The sequence below is a fragment of the Muntiacus reevesi genome, chromosome 2 (genome assembly GCF_963930625.1).
Source record: "Muntiacus reevesi chromosome 2, mMunRee1.1, whole genome shotgun sequence".
In the NCBI taxonomy this organism is placed as follows: Eukaryota; Metazoa; Chordata; class Mammalia; order Artiodactyla; family Cervidae; genus Muntiacus; species Muntiacus reevesi.
The window spans coordinates 50,445,408-50,468,358 of NC_089250.1; the positions used below are offsets into that span (position 1 = coordinate 50,445,408).

Below are 22,951 nucleotides of genomic sequence, written 5' to 3' on the forward strand. Positions count from 1 at the left end.
TTCATGTGTTTATGTGACATTTCTCTATCCACTTTGAGAAAATTTTCTTTATACCTTGACCTATTTTCTAATTGGAGTGTTTTTTTGGTATTGAGTTTTGAGAGGTTTTTTTTTTTGTATTCTGCTTTTTCAGATAAGTGATTTGCAAATATTTTCTCCCATTTTGTAGCTTGCCTTTTCATTCTCTCAGTAGAGTGTTTCACAAAGCAGAAGTTTAAAATTTTGGTGAGGTCTAATGTATCAATTTTTAATGGATCTTACTTTTGGTATCAAGTCTAAGAATTTCATTAAATCCTATGTCCTGGATATTTTCTTCTCTTTTCTTTTAAAGATTTTATATTTAAATTTTTTATATTTAAGTTTTACATTTAGATTTTTAAATCTGTGATCTCTTTTGAGTTAATTTTTGTGCCTGTTATAAGGTTTAGGTTAAGGTTCATCTTTTTGTCTATGGATATCCAGTTGTTCCAACGCCATTTATTGAAGAGACTATTTTTCCTCTCTTGGGTTGCTTTCCACGCTTTCTCAAATATTACTTGGCTATATTTTTGTGGGTCTATTTCTGTTGTTCCTGTTCCATTCTATTGATCTATGTATCTGTCTCGTAGCCAGAACCATAGTCTGTAGCTATATAATATGTCTTGACATCAGACATAATGATTCCTTCCACATTATTCATTTTCTAAAAAGTTTTTGCTATCCTTGAATGTTCCTTTGCTTTTCCCTATAAGTTTTAGAGTGATCTTGTTTATGTCTATAAAGAATCTTGCTAGCATTTTAATAGGAATTGTGTTAAACTTATAAATCAATTTGAGAAGAATTGACATATATATTATGTTGAGTTTTCCAGTCCATAAATATGTGTCTCCACTTACTTAGATCTTATTCGGTTTCCTTTATCAGTGTTTTGTATTTTTTAGCATGTAAATCCTATTCATGTTTTGTTTGGTTTATATTTAAATGATACTGTATTTTTAATTTTGGTTCCTGTGTTCATATATACAGTTGGTTTTTATATGTTGATATTATGACTTTGTTGAACTCACTTATTCTAAGATTTTTTTTGTAGATTCTGTGAGATTCCCTATACATAGGCCATTGTGTCATCTCTGCAAATTTATACCTTCCTTTTCTGTCTGTATACCTTTTATTTCCTTTTTTTGCCTTGTTGCATTGGCTTCAACTATCAGTATTATGTTGAATAGGTTAATGAGAGCATACATCTTTTTCTTGTTCCTCGTTTTTGTTTTTTTTTTTATCATTAAGTATATCCCAGAATTTGCTTTGGAGGGTTTTTTTTTGGGGGGGGAGGGTATCAAAACCAAAATTGATTTTCTTTATCAAGTTGAGGAAACTCATCTATTTGTAGTTTTCTGAGTTTTTTTTTTTTTTTTTTTAACTATGAATTGGTGTTGAATATTTTCAGATTTTTCTGCATCAATTATGTGGTTGTATGATTTTTTTTTTCTTCCTTAACCTGTTAGATTAGGGATTATATTGATTGATTTCCAGCCTTTCATCCCTCTTGGCCATAGTGTGTAATTCTTTTTATATGTTGTTGAATTATATTTACTAATATTTTATTGAGGATTTCTACATCTGTATTCATGATAGATATTTATGTGTATGTTTCTATATTTTTGGTGCTGTCTTTGTCTGCTTTTGGTATTAGGTAGAAGATGGTGAACATCTTGAGGGAAGATAGTGATAAGGACCACTAAGTCATGAACTTGGTGTGTGGGAACATCAGAAAAAAACAGGGGAAAAGGGAATTCAAGACAGGGAAATGGTGTTATTTAGCTGGAAATACTATTGCTTGGGTGAGTATAGGACAAGTGTACCAGAACAGAGCAGTGAGGATGAAGTCTGACTGTTAATGGATGGAACAGTTATTGTAGTAGGTTTATGGAGAATCTTAGATAATGATGATGTGGTAGGGCTTCTAGGTAGTGAAGAGGAACTAAAGAGCCTCTTGATGGGGTGAAGGAGGAGAGTGAAAGAGCCAGCTTAAAACTAAATGTTAAAAAAACTAAGATTATGATATCTGGCCCCATTACTTCATGGCAAATAGAAGGGGAAAAGATGATAGTAGTGACAGATTTCTTCTTGGGCTCTAAAATCATTGTGGATGGTGACTACAGCCATGAAATCAGAAGATGATTGCTTCTTGGCAGGAAAGCTATGACAAACCTAGACAGTGTATTGAAAAGCAGAGACATTACTCTGCTGACAAAGGTCTGTATAGTCACGGCTATGGTCTTCCCAGTGGTCATGTACAGTTGTGAGAGCTGGATCGTAAAGAAGGGAGAGCACCAAGGAATTGATGCCTTCAAACTGTGGTGCTGGAGAACACTCCTCAGAGTCCCTTGGACAGCAAGGAGATCAAACCAGTCAATCTTAAGGGAAATCAACCCTGAATATTCACTGGAAGGACTGATGCTGAAGCTCCAGTAATTTAGTCACCTGATGTGAACAGCTGACTCATTGGAAAAGTCCCTGATGCTGGAAAAGATTGAGGGCAGGAGGAGAAGAGGGCGTCAGAGGATGAGATGGCTGGATGGCATCACTGATGCAATGAACATGAACTTGGGCAAACTTCAGGAGATGGTGAGGGACAGGGAGGCCTGGTGTGCTGCGTCCATGGGTGGCAAAGAGTCAGACACTACTGGGTGACCGAACAACCCAACAAGGATTGGGACTATGTTGACTGTAGGGGGTAAAATTAATATAAGAGCCTTAGGGATGAATAGTGGAGACAGATCTTGGACCAGAAGGTGATGTGAACAGACCCTATGGAAGGATTAGTTTCAAGCAGGGAAGTGAACCACTCTTGGAATCTGGGAGGGAGAAGGGATTGATATGGAAAGCATGGGATCCTTAGAAGTGATATCAGTGTCTGGAAGTCATGTCTCTCCTTATGCTTTGTTTGGAAGGAAGGGCATGTCTGTAACATCAGTGGAATCAGAGATCTGCACAGAATTGGAGCAGTTTTGTAGAGAAAGAGTGAATTAGCCAAGATGCAGTGGTCAGGCTGTCTCACCCCCACCTTTTGTAAATATATGGTTTATATAACAGCTGAGATGACTTATAGCACTGTGCACGCACGTCATAATGTACCCACTTGGTCATGGGCCACTTTGGTTTTGTAAACCTGTATAATTTCCACTTGAAAAGCCGTTGAGGCTGTGTTATGGCTGCATTCACTGGGTCAACCAAGAGTGAATGCAGCATGGCTGCCCCACGGCTGCTTCAGTTCCTACAGCTGCAGGAACTGCAGTTCCTACAGCTACTTGAGTCTTCTTCAAGCTTGCGCATGCACCCCTTGCCTACCCTGGGTCCAGTGAACAGTGTGAACAGCAAGACAATTGGTGTAGTTGGCAGGATGATATAGCAAGAAGTACCATGTACTGACACACTTATGGGGGTAGTTGTGATGACATTGGTCCTTAATTTGATTTTTATCTGCTTGGGTTTTGTTTTTAACAGATCAATTAAAAAAAAAAAAAACTGATCAATAAGTTAGGAACACAGTTAGGACAATAGTGTAGAAACTCTTCTTTGATGATCTTCAAAGACATTGGAGGTTCTTCTGGTCAGCTGATGGGTTCTTGTCCTGTCTGCCATTGATTATGAGAGGGCCTTTGGTTCCATCCTTTGTTGAATGAGAGAGCCACTGACCATACAGTTTATAATCAGCAGTTCAGACTTAGTCTTCAGACCAATTCTGCATAATCTCTTCCAAAAAATATTAGAAAAAAGAATACGTAATTTCTTCTTAGGATTCTGACATCAAAGTCAGACAGGGGCCAGTTTCCATCACTTGCTGTCGTTTTCTTCCTCATGCCTTCATGTGCTGGCACTCAGGAAGCTGATTTCTGTTCTTATTGCAGCTGCAGTCGACTCCGCCAGGTTCAGAGCATCTTGACCCAGAGCAGCAAGTCTCAACCCGACGGGATCCTCTGCATTCTAGGTCAGTGTTTTTAACAGGCTGGGACTCAGGGCTGGGGCAACTTCCTTCTGTTCACAGGAAGATATTAATAATAGTGTCATCACTGTGAGACAAGCTGTAAGTTAGTATTCTTCTCCCAGCCCTTGTTCCCCTGAAATGTGTTGCTGTTTTAATGAAGTCTGCTGACATATCAGTGAAATAGGGAGCCTGGGCCACAGAGCAGGCACTTTGTATATGTTATTTCTCCTCACAGTGACCCTTGTAAGGGGAGGAAACTGAGACTCTGGGAGATGAAACCGACTTGCCTCAGGCCATAGAGTGACAGAATTGGGCATTTATTCTTTAACCCTTTCTTTTATTATGAAAGAGAAATTAAGACAGTACACAGTAATGAAGTTTTCTAATCATCCCAGATACCAGTTCCACTCCCCAAGAGATAACATTAACTGTATTTTTTTTAAACACAAAAGGGAACATTTTATGAATATTGTTGTTAACCTAACTGAAAAATTTTCACTTGATAAGTGTATCTTGGAGATTTTTCTATGTTAGATCAATCTCCTTCTTTATCTCATTGTCATTTACATTCACAGTATTGAATCATAAAACTTGCTTAGGTCAGGTTGTTTGTCTGTCAGCCTTCTAATTTCCTTCCCACCAGAAGTTAACCACTTTCTTGTTTGTATTTCAGATATTCTATACATAATTTTATTTTTTCACTTAGTAGCATTTTCATTTAAACTTACGAGAGTCAGTGTGCAGAGTGCACACTGGAGTTTGAAATATGCACTCTGGAGCCAAGCAGGTTTTGGGTTTGAATTTTGACTCCATCACTCACTTAGTCAAGAGACATAGTGTACAGTGGGCCTAGAATTCCAGTCATTGGTTTCAAATGCTGAAACAACAATCACTGGATTCTCTTTCCAGCTGCAACCAATATAGGGGGTGGGAGCTCTCTCTGCCATGAATTTACTTTTGAATAAAACCACCTATTTGTTACTGTACTTATGCTATTATTTCTTATAGTTCAGGCTCAACCTAGTAAAAATAGGCAGCACAAAATTGATCAAGTGGGCAACTTGAATATAGAATACTAAAGGATTGAGAAAAGGGTCAACTTATAAGAATACCATGAGACCAGATACATATATATATATGTAAAATGAAAATACAAATGTTGCAGAAATTGATGTTTGAAGGTGGGTGTGTGAAGTTTAAGGTAAAAAGTTAATAAACCTCTAGGACAAAGAGCTGTATGTGAATGTGAAGCCAGAAGTCAGTGAGGCACTTGTATGTTTTTAAACAACTTCAGGAGTTTAGTGAATTCTACCTTTGGGGGTAATTACAGTTATTATAGCATCTCGTGGTCAGTTGGTTGATTTAATTTAGCCTTCTAACCCCTGCAGTATCCTTCCTAGCAACTCTAATTTAACTCCCTCCACTTTGGCATTTGCTATTTAGTTCTTATGATATAGGAAATGTTTTCAATGATTTTCTGCTAACCTTTTGTTAAAAAAGTTTTATGGTGGTATTAATTCATGTATAGTAAATTGCACATATTAAAAGTGTACAATGTGATAAGTTTTGACATATGTATGTTGTTGTCGTTTAGTCACTAAGTCATTTCTGACTCTTTGTGACCCCGTGAACTGCAGCTGGCCAGGCTTCCCTGTCCTTCGCTATCTCCCAGAGTTAGCTCAAATTCGTGTCCATTGAGTCAGTGTGATGCTATCCAGCCATCTCATCCTCTGTCACCCACGTCTTCTGCTCTCAATCTTTCCCAGCATTAGGGTTTTTTCCAGTGAGTCAGCTCTTTGCATCAGGTGGCCCAAGTATTGGAGCTTCAGCTTCAGCATTAGTCCTTCTAATGATTATTCATGGTTGATTTCCTTTAGAATTGACTGGCTTTATCTTCTTGCAGTCCAGGGGACTCTCAAGAGTCTTCTTCAGCACCACAATTCAAAAGCATCAGTTCTTTGGTACTCAGCCTTCTTTATGGTTCAGCTCTCATATCCCTACATGACTGCTGGAAAAACCATAGCTTTGACTATACAGACCTTTGTTGACAAAGTGATGTCTCTGCTTTTTAATACACTGTCTAGATTTGCCATAGCTTTTCTTCCCGGAGCAAGCATCTTTTAATTTCATAGCTAGAATCGCTGTCCACAGTGATTTTGGACCCCAAGAGAATAAAATTTGTCACTGTTCCCACTTTTTCACCTTATGTTTACCATGAAGTGATGGGACTGGATACCATGATCTTAGTTTTTTGAAAAGCTGAGTTTCAAGTCAGCTTTTTCACTCTCCCCTTTCACCCTCATCAAGAGGCTCCTCTTTGCTTTCTGCCATTAGAGTAGTATCATCTGCATATCTGAGGTTATATCTCCCAGCAATCTTTTTTATTTGCTTATTTATTTTAATTGGACGATAATTACTTTACAATATTGTGGTGACTTTTGCCATACATCAACATGAATTGGCCATAGACATACATGTGTCCCCCCATCCTGAACCCTCTGCCACCATCTTCCTTCCCACCCCCCTCCTCATCACCTTCTTCCCCACCCCCTCCCTTCAGGTTGTCACAGAGCACCAGCCCTGGTTGCCCTGCTTCATGCATGGAACTTGCACTGGTCATCCATTCTGCATATGGTAATGTACATGTTTCAGTGCTATCCTCTCAAATCATCCCATCCTCTCCTTTTCCCACTCAATCTAGAAGTCTGTTGTTTACATCTGTGTCTCCTTTGCTACCCTGTATGAATCAATCTTGATTCTAGCTTGTGATCCATCCAGTCTGGCATTTCACATGATATACTCCACGTATACATTAAATAAGCCAACTGACAATAATACAGCCTTTGCGTACTCCTTTCCCAATTTTGAACCAGTCCATTGTTTCATGTCCAGTTCTAACTGTTGCTTTTTGAGCTGTATACAGATTTCTCAGGAGACAGGTAAGGTGGTCTGGTATTCCTATCTCTTGAAGAGTTTTCCACAGTTTGTTGTGATCTACACAGTCAAAGGCTTTAGCATACTCAATGAAGCAGAAGTAGATGTTTTTCTGGAATTCCCTTGCTTTCTCTATGATCCAACAAATGTTGGCAGTTTGATCTCTGGTTCTGCTTTTTCTGAATTCAGTGTGTACATCTGAAAGTTCTCTGTTTACATACTGCTGACACCTAGTTTGAGAGATTTTGAGCATTACCTTGATAGCATGTGAAATGAGTGCAATTGTATGGTAGTTTGAACATTCTTTGATGTTGCCCTTCTTTGGTATTGGAATGAAAACTGACCTTTTCCAGCCATGTGGCCATGGCTGAGTTTTCCAAATTTGTTGGCATATTGAGTGCAGCACTTAACAGCATCATCTTTTAGGATTTGCTATAGCTCAGCTGGAATTCCATCACCTCTACTAGCTTTGTTTGTAGTGATGTCTCCCAAGGCCCACTTGGGGATGGTCTTGATCCCTGCCTCCTGTACAGTATCACGAATCTCGGTCCATAGTTCTTCAGGCATTCTCTCTGACAGATCTAATCCCTTGAATCTATTTGTCACTTCTGCTGTACAATCATAAGGGATTTGATTTAGGTCATACCTAAATGGTTTAGTGGTTTTCCCTATTTCTTCAATTTAAATCTGAATTTGGCAATAAGGAGTTCATGATCTGAGCCCCAGTCAGCTCCCGGTCTTTTTTTGCTGACTGTGTACAGCTTCTCCATCTTTGGTTGCAAATAATACAATCAATCTGATTTTGATATTGACCATCCCCAAGAAAAAGAACTGCAAAAAGGCAAAATGGTTGCCTGAGGAGGCCTTACAAATAGCTGAGAAAAGAAGAGATCGAACAGCAAAGGAGAAAAGTAAACCTATACCATTTGAATGCAGAGTTCCAAAGAATAGCAAAGAGATAAGAAAGTCTTCCTCAGTGATCAATGCAAAGAAATAGAAGAAAACAATAGAATGGGAAAGACTAGATATCTCCTCAAGAAAATTAGAGATACCAAGGAAACATTTCATGCAAAGATGGGCTCAATAAAGGACAAATGGTATGAATCTAACAGAAGCAGAAGATATTAAGAAGAGTTGGCAAGACTATACAGAAGTACACAGAAAAGATCTTCATAACCCAGATAACTACGATGGTATGATTACTCACCTGGAGCCAGATGTCCTGGAATGTGAAGTCAAGTGGGCCTTAGGAAGCATCACTATGAACAAAGCTAGTGGAGGTGATAGAATTTCAGTTGAGCTATTTCAAATCCTAAAGGGTGATGTTGTGAAAGTGCTGCACTCTATGCCAGCAAATTTGGAAAACTCAGCAGTGGCCACAGGACTGGAAAAGGTCAGTTTTCATTCCAATCCCAAAGAAAGGCAATGCTAAAGAATGTTCAAACTTCTGCACAGTTGCACTCATCTCACATGCTAGCAAAGTAATGCTCAAAATTTTCCAAGCCAGACTTCAACAGTATGTGAACCGTGAACTTCCAGATATTCAAGCTGGATTAAGAAAAGGCAGAGGAACCAAGATCAAATAGCTAACATCCATTGGATCACCAAAAAAGCAAGAAAGTTCCAGAAAAACATCTATTTCTGCTTTATTGACTATGCCAAAGCCTTTGACTGTGTGGATCACAACAAACTGTGGAAAATTCTGAAAGAGATGGGCATACCAGACCATTTGACCTGCCTCTTGAGAAACCTGTATGCAGGTCAGGAAGGAGCAGTTAGAACTGGACATGGAACAACAGACTTGTTCCAAATAGGAAAAGGAGTATGTCAAGGCTGTATATTGTCATCCTGCTTATTTAACGTATATGCAGAGTACATCATGCAAAATGCCAGGCTGGATGAAGCACAAGCTGAAAGCAAGATTGCTGCGAGAAATATCAATAACCTCAGATATGCAGATGACACCACCCTTATGGCAGAAAGGGAAGAGGAACTAAAGAGCCTCTTGATGAAAGTGAAAGAAGATAGTAAAAAAGTTGTCTTAATACTCAACGTTTAGAAAACTTAAGATCATGGTATCTGGTCCCATTGTTGTAGGAAGAGGGGAGCCCCCCTCTAGGTCCCCAAGAGTGGGCTCTTGTCTAACACTGGGAAAAGAATTGTCCGAGGAGACACGTGCTGACAAAGCCAAGAGACTTTATTGGAGGAAGACACCCAGGCCGAGAGCAGTAGGGTAAGGGAACCCAGGAGAACTGCTCTGCCAAGTGGCTCGCAGTCTCGGGTTTTAGGGTGATGGCATTAGTTTCTGGGTTGTCTTTGGCCAATCATTCTGACTCAGAATCCTTCCTGGTGGTGCACGCATCACTCAACAAGATGTATGCTAACGAGAGGGATTCTGGGAAGTGGAGGGACACATGGTGTCTCCTTTTGACCTTTCCCGAAGTCTTCCGGTTGGTGGTGGTTTATTAGTTCCGTGGCCTATTAGTTCCATATTCCTTATCAGGATCTCTTATTCAAATGGTTACTAGAGAGCCTGGCCAACGTGGGTGGTTTTCAGTCGTTGGGCTTCCCCTAACACCATCACTTCATGGCAGATAGATGGGGAAACAATGGAAACAGTGAGAGACTATTTATTTGGGCTCCAGAATCACTGCAGATAGTCGCTACAGCCATGAAATTAAAAGATGCTTGCTCCTTGGTGTAATGTGACTTTTAACTTCGCTGATTGTTGTTTTTGCTGTTTGTTCGGTGCATCTGTAACTGTGTAACTGGATTTGTTTCTAGTCGCATGAAGGCTTTTAAGTTACAAATGGTTGTTCAAATTCCTGGAACTATGGTGGCTCCCTCCAACTTTTTCTTGGGGCCCCTGAATCAGAGACCCTCAGTATAAAGGTTTGGAGCATATGTTACCTCGCCAATTTAGGCACAACACCCCTTATCAGCTCGGAAGCAGTTACTGAAGGAGAACGACGCCCCGTTTCCCTAGGAAACATAATTCTCTTAAAGAAAAGCGGAGAATGAGAGGGTAACCGGCAGGACGGCTAGGGGTCTCCAAATGGAGGAAATCAGCTGCAAGTGTCAGATGTTTTTTCTCTCTCTTAAGCATTTTTTCCCTTCTCTATACAAATTTAAAAGGAGGTTTCTCTTAAAATTCCGTGTTGTCAAGATGACACCTGGTTCCACCTGAACTTAACTTTTCTCAAACCTTGAGCTAACTGCTGTGTTTTTCTTATGGAGATGTTTTTCTTAAGCTATGTTAATAAACTATGTATTTACCCTAGACTCTGTCTTTCTTCAGGTTGGTTCCGCTTAAGACTCAGAACAAACCACTATGTTTTACTCGTACATTGTTCTCCTAATCTGTATTAATAAAAGTATATATTTGGAAACCTGCCTTTCCTCAAGATTCATGGCAATCGTTTTATGGCCTGGGATGACTCACCTTGTGCCAATGTTATCTCAAAATGCATGTTGTGGGTGAGGGGGCCTGGTGCCAGGCTCTGAGTTTTGAAACATTCCCTCTCTCTAATTATCAGCCTGCTGGTAGCTCTGTAACATCCAGCTAAAGACTAGCAGAGGGGCACTCTTTTGCCCCCTTCTGGTGCCTGTGTCAGAAGCTTTCTCTCTTTTATACCTTAATAAAACTTTATTACACATACACACATAGACGCTTGCTCCTTGGAAGAAAATCTAGACATTACTTTTCCAAAAATGGTCCGTCTAGTCAAAGCTACGGTTTTTCCAGTAGTCATGTATGGATGTGAGAGTTGGACTATACAGAAAGTTGAGCACCGAAGAGTTGATGCTTTTGAACTGTGGTGTTGGAGAAGACTCTTGAGAGTCCCTTAGACAGCAAGGAGATCCAACCAGTCCATCCTAAAGGAAATCAGTCCTGAACATTCATTGGAAGATCTGATGCTGAAGTTGAAACTCCCCATACTTTGGCCACCTGATGCAAAGAACTGACTCACTGGAAAAGACCCTGATACTGGGGAAGATTGAAGACAGAAGGAGAAGGGGATGACAGTGGATGAGATGGTTGAATGGCATCACTGACTCAATGGACGTGAGTTTGGGTAAGCTCTGGGAGTTGGTGATGGACAGGGAAGCCTGGCGTGCTGCAGTCCTTGGGGTCGCAGAGACGGACATGACTGAGTGACTGTATGGAACTGAAGGCCCACTTGACTTCACATTTCAGAATGTCTGTCCCTGTGTTACGGACCACACCATCACGGTTATCCAGGTTATTAAGATCTTTTTTGTGTAGTTCTTTGTATTCTTGCCACCTCTTCTTAATTTCTTCTGCTTCTGTTAGGTTTTTAGCGTTTCTGTCTCTTTACCATGCCCATCCTCACATGAAATGTTACCCTGACATCTTGTTTTCTTGAAGAGATCTCTAATCTTTCCCTTTCTAGATTTCCTCAATTTCCTTGCATTGTTCACTTAAGAAGGCTTTCTTATCTCTCCTTGCTATCCTTGGAACTCTGTATTCAGTTGGCTTATCTTTCCCTTTCTCCTTTGCCTTTTGCTTCTCTTCTTTTTCTCTGCTGTTTGTAAAGCCTCCTCAGACAACCAGTTTGCCTTCTTGCATTTCCTTTCCTTTGGGATGGTTTTGGTCACTGCCTCTTGTACAGTGTTATAAACCTCATTTATAGTTCTTAAGGTACTGTGTCTGTCAGATTCTATAATAATATGTAAGGAATAGATTACATAATGTATAATATAATATATAAGGAATAGATTCCCTTAAGTCTATTTCGTCACCTCCACTGCATGATCATAAGGAATTTGACTTAGGTTCTACCTGAATGATCTAGTGATTTTTCCCTACTTTCCTTCAGTTTAAGCTGAACTTTGCAGTAAAGAGTTCTTTATCTGAGCCACAGTCAGGTCCAGGTCTTACTTTTGCTGACTGTATAGGGCTTTGCCATCTTCAGCTGCAAAGAATATAATCAGTCTGATTTCAGTGTTTACCATCTGGTGTTCTCCATGTGTAGAGTTGTCTCCTGTGTCATTGACAGAGGCTGTCTGCTATGACGTGTGTTCTCTTGACAAAACTGTTAGCCTTTGCCCTGCTTCACTTTGTATCCTAAGGCCAAGCTTGCCTGTTACTCCAGGTATCTCTTGATTTCCTCCTTTTGCATTCCAATCCTGTGATGAAAAGTATATCTTATTTTTGATGTTAGTTTGTATAAGGTCTTATGGATCTCAGAGAACTGTTCTTCTTCAGCTTCTTTGGCTTTAGTAGTTGGGACATAGGCTTGGATTACTGTGATGTTTAATGGTCTGCCTTGAAGACAAACTTAGATCATTCTTTTTTCCTTGAGATGGCACCTAATTTCTCCATTTTGAACTCCTTTATTGACTATAACAGCTACTCCATCTCTTCTAAGAGTTTCTTTCCTACAGTAATCGATACAGTGGTCATCTGTTCCTGTCCATTTTAGTTCAGTGATTCATGTTCATTCTTGCCATCTTGCTTGACTGCGTTCAATTTATCTTGATTCATAGACCTAACATTCCAGGTTCCTATGCAGTATATTTCTTCACAGCATTGAGCTTTACTTCTGTTAAGGGGTGACATATGTGTATACCTGTGAGAGTATCACCACAGTCAAGATAATGTACGTAGCCATTATCTCTAGGTTTCCCTGTGTCCTTTTGTAGGGTCTCCATTCTGTCTCTTTTCCACTCTTGGGCAATTACTAATATGCTTCCTGTCATTATACATTAGTTTGCATTTCCCAGAGTTTTATATAAATCAAATCATATAGTATATATTTTTTTGTCTGACTTCTTTCACTTAGGATAATTATTTTGAGATTCATTCATACAGTAGCATCTATCAAGAATACGTCTCTTTTTATTCGTAATTACTAATTTATTGTATGTACATACCAGTTAGGACCTACAAATAAAACTACTGTAAACATTTGGATACAGAGTGGTTCTACCATATTATATTTTTACCAGCAGTTCTAGAGTGTTCCATTTAAAAAAAAATAATTTTTTATCCCAATTTTAGATTTTTTTTACAATTTTTAGATTTACAGAAAAATTGCAAAGATAGTACAGTGTTCCCATGTACCCTTCATCCAGTTTCCCCTGTTGTGTGTCCATGCTTTGTCGCTTCAGTTGTGTCTGACTCTGTGCCCCTATGCACTGCAACCCATCAGGCTCCTCTGTCCATGGGATTCTCCAGGTAGGAATACTGGAGTGGGTTGTCATGCCCTCCTCCAGGAGATCTTCCCAACCCAGGGATCAAACCCAGGTCTCCTGCATTGCAGGTGGATTCTTTACCAACTGAGCCCAGAGAAGCCCAATTAGTGAGTATTAATAGATTATTATTATCTGAAGTCCACACTTGCTTCACATTTCCTTAGTTTTTACCTAATGCCCTTTTTCTGTTCCAGGATCCCATGTGAAATTGAGTTGTCTTCTTAGGCTTCTTTTGACTGTAACAGTTTCTCAGACTTTCCTTGTTTTTGATGACCTTAATGACAGTTTTGAGGAGTACTAATGAAGTACTAGTACTAGAAAAATCCCTTTATTAGGATTTTTCTTTTGTTTTTCTCATAATTAGACTGGAGTTGTGAACTTTGGAGTGGAAGACCAGTGAAGTAACATGCCATTTTCTTCATATGATAGCAAGAGTACATATTAACAGCAAGACTTTTCAGTGAATATTGACTTTGATCACTTGTCTAAGATAGTATTTGTGAGATTCAGTACTATAAATTTTTTCCCTACCCCTCCATCCATACTGCCCTCTGGGAGGAAGTCACTCTGCTGCTTACACACTAAGGAGTAGGGTTTATGCCTCGTTGCCTTGGGGAGGAGAGTATCTACATGAATTATTTGAAATTCTTCTGCATGGGATATTTGTCTTTTCTCCCTCATTTATTTCAGTCATTTGTTTGTATCAATATCGATTCATGAATATTTATTTTATACTTTGAGTTAAAATCTAGCACTATTTCATTTATACTTTAGGTTCTATTCCACTGCTACTTCAAATTGTATCAGCTTGACCATTTGGAGCTCTTTTGGTTGACTCCTGTGTCCCTCCCTTTGATATATCCTCATCAAAGTTTTAGCCTGTTTAGCACTTCTGTATTTTCTGACAGTTTAAGATTCTCCAGTCTTATTTTGTCTATTACCTGCTTCAGTCCTCAAAACAGCCATTGCTCTTAAGGAGCCCTGATTTCTTTTATTGCAGAATTGTGTTAGAAACCAAGATCTAGGCACTGTGTATGCTCTTTGCTACAACGATGTCATTGCTTTTAGACCCTCCCAGCTGACAAAGCTCTAGTTGATTTTTTTTTAAATCCCTTTCTTCACTGAAGTGTTGATTGGGATAGAAGAGCACTATGCTTCTTTGATCTAGCTGAGAAGGTAGTCTTCCCATAGAAGTCCTCTCAGCCCTACTGGCCTGAATGCCCATTATTTTTCACTTTTCACTGCTCTGAAAAACCATTGGCAGTCCTGTTTCCCAAGCTCCTTCTTTGAGCTCCTTCTGCCCCAATCCCTTCCCTTTAATCTTACATAGACTGCTCCCTGCCCTTGACATGTCCCTCTTGCCCAGAACCATAGCTCTGGGCTTTTATGCATATACAGGAACCAAATAGTATATGTGCCTGTGGCATTGAAAGGCAGTTATGAAGGCGGTATTTTAATTACCTTTTCATTAGTCTCTGACCCAGCCCCATTAGACTGTAAGCTTCATGAGGACCATTTGTTGGCCTGTTTCAGCATCTAGCACAGTGCACAGCCTTGGGCCTGACAAATATTTGTGAGAAGATGGATGTCTGTGGTTTCATTCACTTGTCCTCGTTTCACTTCTTTGAGTTCTTCTCAAACCACCTTAATTCTCCTCTATTTGATTTCATGTATTTTGATAAAGGTCTTTTGGAGAAGAAAATACTTTTCTGATGCCTAGTCCTATTCCAACTGGAAGTAGTACAAAATCTTTAACCACCTCTGGCAGGATGTGGACTGTATTTTCTGATAACTTCTATTCTCAAAAATTTCTTTTGATTAAATTAATAACTTCTGTATTTTATGCTGTTTCACCATCTCAGCTATACAGATCTTGAATCCATATAAGAATACTTGATGCTGAGGCCACTTGTTTCACAGAGAGTTGTTTAGTTTGGTTTCTGGCACAAAACTGGTCTGAGGTGCTACCTTTAACTTAACCATCACAGTTTTGCTGAGCAGGGACAAACTATTGGGACTGATTTTCTCCCATAGTACAGTACAGCTGATCAGAGCCTTCTTTGTCTTGCAGGAATCGATAGCAGGTACAATGAAGGCTGCAGAGAGCTGGCAAATTATCTTCTGCTTGGTTTGTACAATCAAAATGCCAGTGATTTTGAGAAAACAGGGTTTTCGGAAGAAGTTTTAGATGGTAAGTATATATTGGTAGACTCTGTGAGAGAGAGGAGTTACATGATTTATTCCTTTGAATGCTTATTTCAATGCCCTTTTATGGAAAAATATCAAATTTAAAATAGCCTGAAGCTCCAGTAAATTTTTGCTCTTTTATTAATGAAAAACATTTCTTCTTTGCTGATACGTTAAGTAATATGCTTTTGGTCACCTACTAGATAATAGACTAGTGACAAGTACGTGAACCATGAACTTCCAGGTGTTCAAGTTGGATTTAGAAAAGGCAGAGGAGCCAGAAATCAAATTGTCAACATCCGTTGGATCATTGAAAAAGCAAAAGAGTTCCAGAAAAACTGCTTTATTGACTGGTGAAGCCTTTGACTGTGTGGATCACAACAAACTGGATAATTCTGAAAAAGATGGGAATACGAGACCAGCTGACATGCCTCCTGAGAAGTCTGTATGCAGGTCAAGAAGCAACAGTTAGAACTGGACGTGGAACAACAGACTGGTTCCAAATCGAGAAAGGAGTACATCAAATCAAGCCTGTATATTGTCACCCTGCTTTTTTATGCAGAGTAAATCATGCGAAATGCCAGGCTGAATGAAGCCACAAGCTGGAATCAAGATTGCCAGAAAAAATATCAATAACCTTAGATATGCTGACACCACCCTTATGGCAGAAAGCAAAGAAGAACTAAAGAGCCTCTTGATGAAAGTGAAGGAGGAGAGTGAAAGAGTTGGTGTAACACTCAACATTCAGAAAAATAAGATCATGGCATCTGGTCCCATCACTTCATGGCAAATAGATAGGGAAACAATGGAAACAGTGAGAGAGTTTATTTTTTTGGGCTCCCAAATCACTGCAGATGGTGACTGCAGCCATGAAATTAAAAGATGCTTGCACCTTGGAAGAAAAGCTATGACCCACCTAGACAGCTTATAAAAAGCAGAGACATTACTTTGCCAACAAAGGTCTGTCTAGTCAAAGCTATGGTTTTTCCAGTGGCCATGTATGGATGTGAGAGTTGGACTGTACAGAAAGGTGAGCACTGAAGAATTGATGCTTTTCAAGTGTGGTGTTGGAGAAGACTCTTGAGATTCCCTTGGACTGCAAGGAGATCCAACCAGTCCATCCTAAAGGAGATCAGTCCTGGGTGTTCACTGGAAGGACTGATGCTGAAGCTGAAACTCCAGTACTTTGGCCACCTGATGTGAAGAACTTCGACTCATTGGAAAAGACCCTGGTGCTGGGAAAGATTGAAGGCGGGAGGAGAAGGGGACGACAGTGGATGAGATGGTTGGATGGCATCACTGATGCGATGGACATGAGTTTGAGTAGGCTCTGGGAGTTGGTGATAGACAAGGAAGCCTGGCGTGCTGCATTCCTTGTGGTCACAAAGAGTCGGACAGGACTGAATGACTGAACTGAGTGACAAGTAGTTTTCAGAGTATGTTTATTGGATAAATCAATTTTAGAGGAAATGGTAAACATCAGTGTTTGACATTATATCTTCTTGACAAGGTACTAGTTTTCCTGTAAATTTCCCACTGCCTCTACATGCTGGGAGGCTCATGTTATATGCTGTTGTCCTATGATAGCACTTTCAACTGTGAGTCAAGGACGAGCCTGCAGGGTTCTCCCGCAAGGAAGATTTCATGTAGATCTTCAGTTTAGGAACAAAGGCTCTTTGTCCTGCCCTGTCTTTGGGCATTGTTTTCTATGTGACTGTAATTTATGATGGTGCCTGTGATTACAATGCAGGCTTTCTGCTAAACATTCCCCTTTTCTCACTTTGAGACACTCATCCTGTGGTCACGCTGCTGTGGGGGTTATGCCTAAGAGCTATCTCTGATATCACATACTTAGCATCATGATTTGTCTGCCAGATGGATCAGAAGACACGGGAATAGACAAATCAAAACGGACAAGAGACAGCTCTTGTGAAGCAGCTGGGGGATGCAAAATCTGATGTTGAAATAATCTTGCTGTGGATCTAGTGCAGTGGTTCTCAACTAGAGGGTTTTATCCCCCAAGGGATGTTTGGCTGAAGACATTTTTGAGTGTAACAGCTGGGCAGAGTGGGTAGAGCCAGAGATGCTGCTAAACATCCTGTGATGCATACGCAGGCCAGCTCCTCACAACAAAAAATGTTCTGGTCTAAATTGTCAGTAGTGCTGAAGTTGAAGAACCCTGGCCTAGTGTATATGAAAATTCTTCTAATTTCTTAGTAAAGTCCTTAGTAGTATCTATCATTAGAGATTTGTTAAAGTTTTTCTTTTTATTGGTGTGGAAAGAGCAGGCTGAAATTATTCCTCCAGTAATTTTTTTAAACTCAAATTTAGTTTCAGATTCTGATTTTAAAAATTGCTTTCTTACACTATATTACACCTACTGGTTTGGAAATAATTCATTTTGGCAGCTCATTTAGAGTTATAAAAAGGCAGATGCTTGTGCAGCCACACTTTTCACTGCAGTCAAGGTTGTTAAAGACACTACAATATTGAAATAAAAGAAATAGTTTAAGTCCTCAAAGGTCCACTTTTCTGCTTATTCTGCTTATCTTTGTCTTTGTCCTGTTGCCTAGCACAATGAATGCTTATAATGAGTGTTTTCTTCCAAATTAATTCATTTTTTAAATCCAAATAGCTAGAAAGATGAGTTTACCAGATTTATCTTCTGCGTTACAATCCCTAATTATCTGAAAGAAAAAGAGGCAAATACGAAGAATTTATTAAAAAAAAACCTTTTAAAATAGTTTATATGTTCATCCAGTTCTCTTATGCTTTCTTCTTTTACCTGCCCGTGTACTCTGTTAAAATTTACTTGTAGTGATAACTTTAGTCCTGTGAGCTCCTGAGCATGCTTCATTAGATTTAGTGGCTGTTGCATTATTTCTTTTACTGGATCCTAATTCTTTGCAGTATGTTATACATCAGTATAGAGTACAGTCGACACAGGAAGCTCTCAGTGATGTCAAACTTTCACTGTTAAGCAGGTCAGCTACAAGTGATTCAGAGTAAGTCTCCCAGAAGGATGAGAGGGTGGACTCTTTCCCATCCCATGCTGCCTTTTAAGTCCAGCACTTAGCTGAGAGTCAGCAGGGAAGAGGCTGCTCTGTTCTGTGATCCCTTGAACACCTTGGGTCTGACTGAGTGTGGAGCTTAGAGTGATTTTATAGGTCATAATCATAGAGCTTTATTTCATGAGGCCACCCAGCTGTATAGTCAGCTGAGATCAGTATTCACTGGGCTTTATGTTTTTGTAGATTATTGTCCGTCACACTATGTTACATGTTGGCATTGCCCTAAGCCTGGTGCCTCAGTTGCTCTCTACTCGCATGCTCCTTTCTCACTTCCGGCCATCTCCTCCAGCCCTTTCCCAAATGTTGTGTTGTTAGAACGAGGCCTAATGGCTCTGGTATCTGAGGAGCCATAGAATGAAACCTCTGCTTTTCTTTTGAAAGTGTGACACTTTCTTAGAGTTTAAACTGTTTTAATATTCCTGCCCTATGCCATGGCTCATTTGTTAGTGTGTATTAGTTGCTCAGTTATGTCCGACTCTTTGTGACCCCATGGACTCTAGCCCACCAGGCTCTTCTGTCCATGGCATTCTCCAGGCAACAGTGCTGGAGTAGGTTGCCATTCCCTTGTCCAGGGGATCTTCCTAACCCAGGAATCAAACCTGGGTCTCCCACATTGCAGGCAGGTTCTTTACCATCTGATCCATCAGGGAAGCCCCCGTTTGTTAGTTTACTTGGTTTTATTTGCACCTTTGGGATTGCTTTGTTTATTTGACCCAGCAACATTGATGGTTATTCCTTGTATCTGTGAGCTGCTGATCTATTTATAGAATCCTTCTCCACTTGCCTCTACTTCCTTCCTGTCAGCCTTTCCTGTGTACAGAGTTCACCCCTGTATATAATAACCTTTCCCAGGTCACAAGGAAAGTGAAATCATCAGGCCCACAATTTGCCCTGACCCAGCTGAGTCAGTAGCCAAAAGCTTTAGAAACTGATATATAAAGGAGAACTGGTCACTGGCCATATTCCGTGCTGTTTTTCTGCCTCAGTGACTTTTAGCTATAGAGTTTCCATTTACTATTTATTTCCACAGTTTGGTGTTTGGTACAGCAGACTGTACCAAAAGTTTGCTTTTGGTACAGTTGAGTTTGGTACAGCAGATTTTGCTCTGTTGAACTTGATGAAATGCACTGAAGGTTGTTCTTTTGACTTATTCTACCATAACCAGAATACTACAATGGTTGAAGTGTTGCGTGGGGATGAGGAAATCTTTGTCCTCCACACTTGAGTGTTCAACAGTCACTTTGAAGCATGTTGCCTAATTTAAAAATTTTCAGTTTAGAGTTTTGTTACATTGTTTCTGAAGTAGTTTTAATGGTTCCACAGATTATGTGGGCAGAAGGTGTCTAAAAGAAATGCCTCTGATAATCTTGTGTTTTAATTTTGTTTTTCTTACAGACGTGATTATATTGATTAAATCAGATAGTGTCCATCTGTACTGTAATCCTGTAAATTATCGCTATCTGTTACCCTATGTGGCCCATTGGAGAAATCTGCATTTCCATTGCATGACTGAAAATGAGGTGAGGAGAAAAGATAAAATAGAAACTTAGAGACACTCTAAGGATACTTCAGGAAAAAATAGAAATGGAACAGAAGGTCCTTAAAAAAATTAAATTGGGGCCTTCCCTGGCAGTCAAGTGTAGGACTCTGAACTTCCACTGCAGGGGGCACGGTTCATTCCCTGGTTAGGGAAGTTAAGATCCTGCATGCCATGTGGCATGACTCCCTCCCCAGCCCAAATCAAATTGTGAAATGTGGTTTCACAAAAAAGTTATTTGTTTTAGTGGAACTTTTCATATTTCGTTATGAAGCTACCCTCACAATAAATTACATGCCTGAAAAGACAAAAAGAACTGTTAAAATTGTGACCTAATAGGCTTATGAACCTATCTTCCTGCCCTGCTTCTTCATCCCCAACCTGGGTCCATTTGCTCAGGACTAGGAACGGCCCCAGGAGCTGTTCTGTGACATTTCCGTGTTTGGATTTTTTGGTATTTGTTTCTGTTTCCCTTTGGACCCTTTCTAAGAGTTTGGCTAGAAATCAAATTGGGGCTTAAGATTTAAAATTTCATGGAAGCTGGGACCCAGTGTAAGTTTAGAACCCTTTTTCCATATGAGCATTTGGGGAATTTGTTTTTGGCCTTGCCATGTGACATGCGGTACCGTAGCTGCTTAACCAGGGATCGAACCCATGCCCCCTGCATTGGGAGCTCTGAGTCTTAACCATTGGATCACCAGGGAAGTCCCCCATTTGGGAGATTTTTGAGGATAAGTTTTATCTCTTGAATTTAGGTCTCTGATCCATTTTGAGTTGATTTTTGTGTGTGGTGTAAGGTAAGGGAATGATGTGTTTTTGATCAACAGACAAAAAGCTGGCTTTAAAAATACCCTCTTGAAGGGAATTCCTTGGCAGTCCAGTGGTTAGAGCTCTGTTCTTTTACTGCCAAGGACACGGGTTCATTCCCTGGTCAGAGGACTAGATCCTTCAAACTGAACAGCATGGCTCAAAAAAAAAAAAAAAGAAAGAAAGAAAATCCCTCATGGGACATTTGGGACAACTAATAAAAATGCAGAGAAAATATGGAATTTTGTATGATGTCTCATTAGAGCCTTATTCCTTTAATTTCCTTCTTTAGTATGAAGATGAGGAAGCTGCAGAAGAATTTAAAATTGCCAGCTTTGTGGACATGGTTCGAGACTGTAGTAGAATTGGCATTCCTTATAGCTCCCAAGGTGTGTATCTGACAGTCATCCATTTTAGAACCTTGCTGGGATGGTGTATGAGTCAAAAGTCCTTACTTTCCTTTCAGTGGAGACATTCAGCTGGAAAACCCGTTGATCTGTTTTCACTAAAGGCAGAGAGGATCAAGCAGAATGAAATTTGAGGACTTTTCTATGCAAGTTTGTGTTCATAACTGAAGTTTCTGCAGCATCACAGCATGCTACCAGCAATCAGATTGAAGGACTCATAAGGATTTACCATAGTTAACATCTAGTCTGTACCACTTATTAAAGATGAAATATAGTTGTGGCGCCTCTTGCCAATAAGAAATAGTAATTTGGGTAGCTGTTAAAAATATACTGACAGTGAGACTCGAAAATAATGTATAGGGGATTTCCTTGGTGATCCAGTGCTCATTAAGACTTCGTGCTTCCATTGCAGGGGGTGTGGGTTCAATCCCTGGTTGGGAAACTAAGGTCCCACATGCTATGGGGCATGGCAAAAAAAAAAAGAAAGTGTAAAAACAGAGGGAAAAGATCAGCAAGTTTAGTGGTGCTTCTGTCTTATCTACTAAAAGAAAAAAGAAAAACAGACTTGTACATTTAATATTTCCTTCCTTATAATAATAATATATATTATATATATGTAATAATTATATAATAATATAATAAAGTAAAAAATATTTCATACTTTTCCCTTGAGGAAGTTGGTTAGCTATGTTTTTTAAGGGAAGGGAGTCAAGTTTTGGTCTGTTAATAAATATATCCACTTAGTGATACAAATCAGATGTAATAGGCCACTATTTTGTTTTCTTACTTTCCCTGGAAACCAGAATGTGAAAATATGGAGAAACTTGAATTTTTATAACTTGTTTGTATTTTGTTTTTCCTTGACTTTCATTTTGTATTTCTAGTGTTAATATCTAACCATTTTATCTGTTTCAGTTTTTGGTGTTTTTTTGGCTAGATGAGGCTGTGGTGAGCTTGTGAGAAATGATGCCTTTCTGACCACATTAGATCAGGTTTAGACTGCTGTATCCAGGATAGTATTTGATACATGTTGTACTTGATTCCTCTAGGTCACTTGCAGATATTTGATATGTTTGTAGTGGAGAAGTGGCCTGTTGTACAGGCCTTTGCTCTTGAGGGCATTGGAGGAGATGGATTTTTTACCATGAAATATGAGGTATGTATGAAAAGCAGTATGTTTGGTTTTTGTCTACCACTGAGCTGTTTTTATGAAGACCTACAGTGTGGGTGTTCATTATAACACTCTAGAAAGCTGGGAGTGACTCCAAAGGGTATGGGACTGTTTAAAGGATTTGAAATGGAATATTATTGCTGTTTAAGGCTAGTCCCCAGACTGAACTCCTATGCCCTTTATTCTTACAGCTTCTCTGTCCTCCTTTCTCTCCTTTCCCCATTCTGAGTTAACTATAGCACCTCAAGCTGACTCCTCTTACAACTTTTACTGTCCTATGTCACTTATATTTGTCTTACCCACTCACCCACCCCTGGCCTCTGGATTGGAAGTTTCTGGAGAACAAAAGCATTCTTATTGTTGCTTGTATCTCAGAAGTTTGTATAATTTAACTATTTAAGGGCAATGAAAGGGAGAGTGCAGAATTTTATATAAGTACTGTGTATTAGGGGCTTCCCAGGTGGTGCTAGTGGTAAAGAACCCACCTGTCAATGCAAGAGATGCAGTTTCAATCCCTGGGTTGGGAAGTTCCCCTGGAGGAGGGCATGGTAACCCACTCCAGTATTCTTACCTGGAGAATCGCATGGACAGAGGAGCCTGGCAGGCTATAGTCCATGGGATCAGAAAAGACTCAGACACTACTTAGCAACT

At 39.7% G+C, this 22,951-nt stretch overlaps 1 protein-coding gene across 4 annotated transcripts in view; it reads left to right on the plus strand.

The window, feature by feature from the left end:
- Positions 1 to 22,951, plus strand: part of DNAAF9 (dynein axonemal assembly factor 9) — a 173,895-nt gene that overhangs the window by 18,805 nt on the left and 132,139 nt on the right. For all 4 annotated transcript variants that reach the window (XM_065921521.1, XM_065921522.1, XM_065921523.1 and 1 more), the window contains exons 2-6: positions 3,891 to 3,970; positions 15,192 to 15,311; positions 19,774 to 19,898; positions 21,015 to 21,111; positions 22,179 to 22,285. In XM_065921521.1, coding sequence (XP_065777593.1) covers positions 3,891 to 3,970; positions 15,192 to 15,311; positions 19,774 to 19,898; positions 21,015 to 21,111; positions 22,179 to 22,285 — 529 coding nt within the window. The remainder of the gene's footprint in view (positions 1 to 3,890; positions 3,971 to 15,191; positions 15,312 to 19,773; positions 19,899 to 21,014; positions 21,112 to 22,178; positions 22,286 to 22,951) is intronic.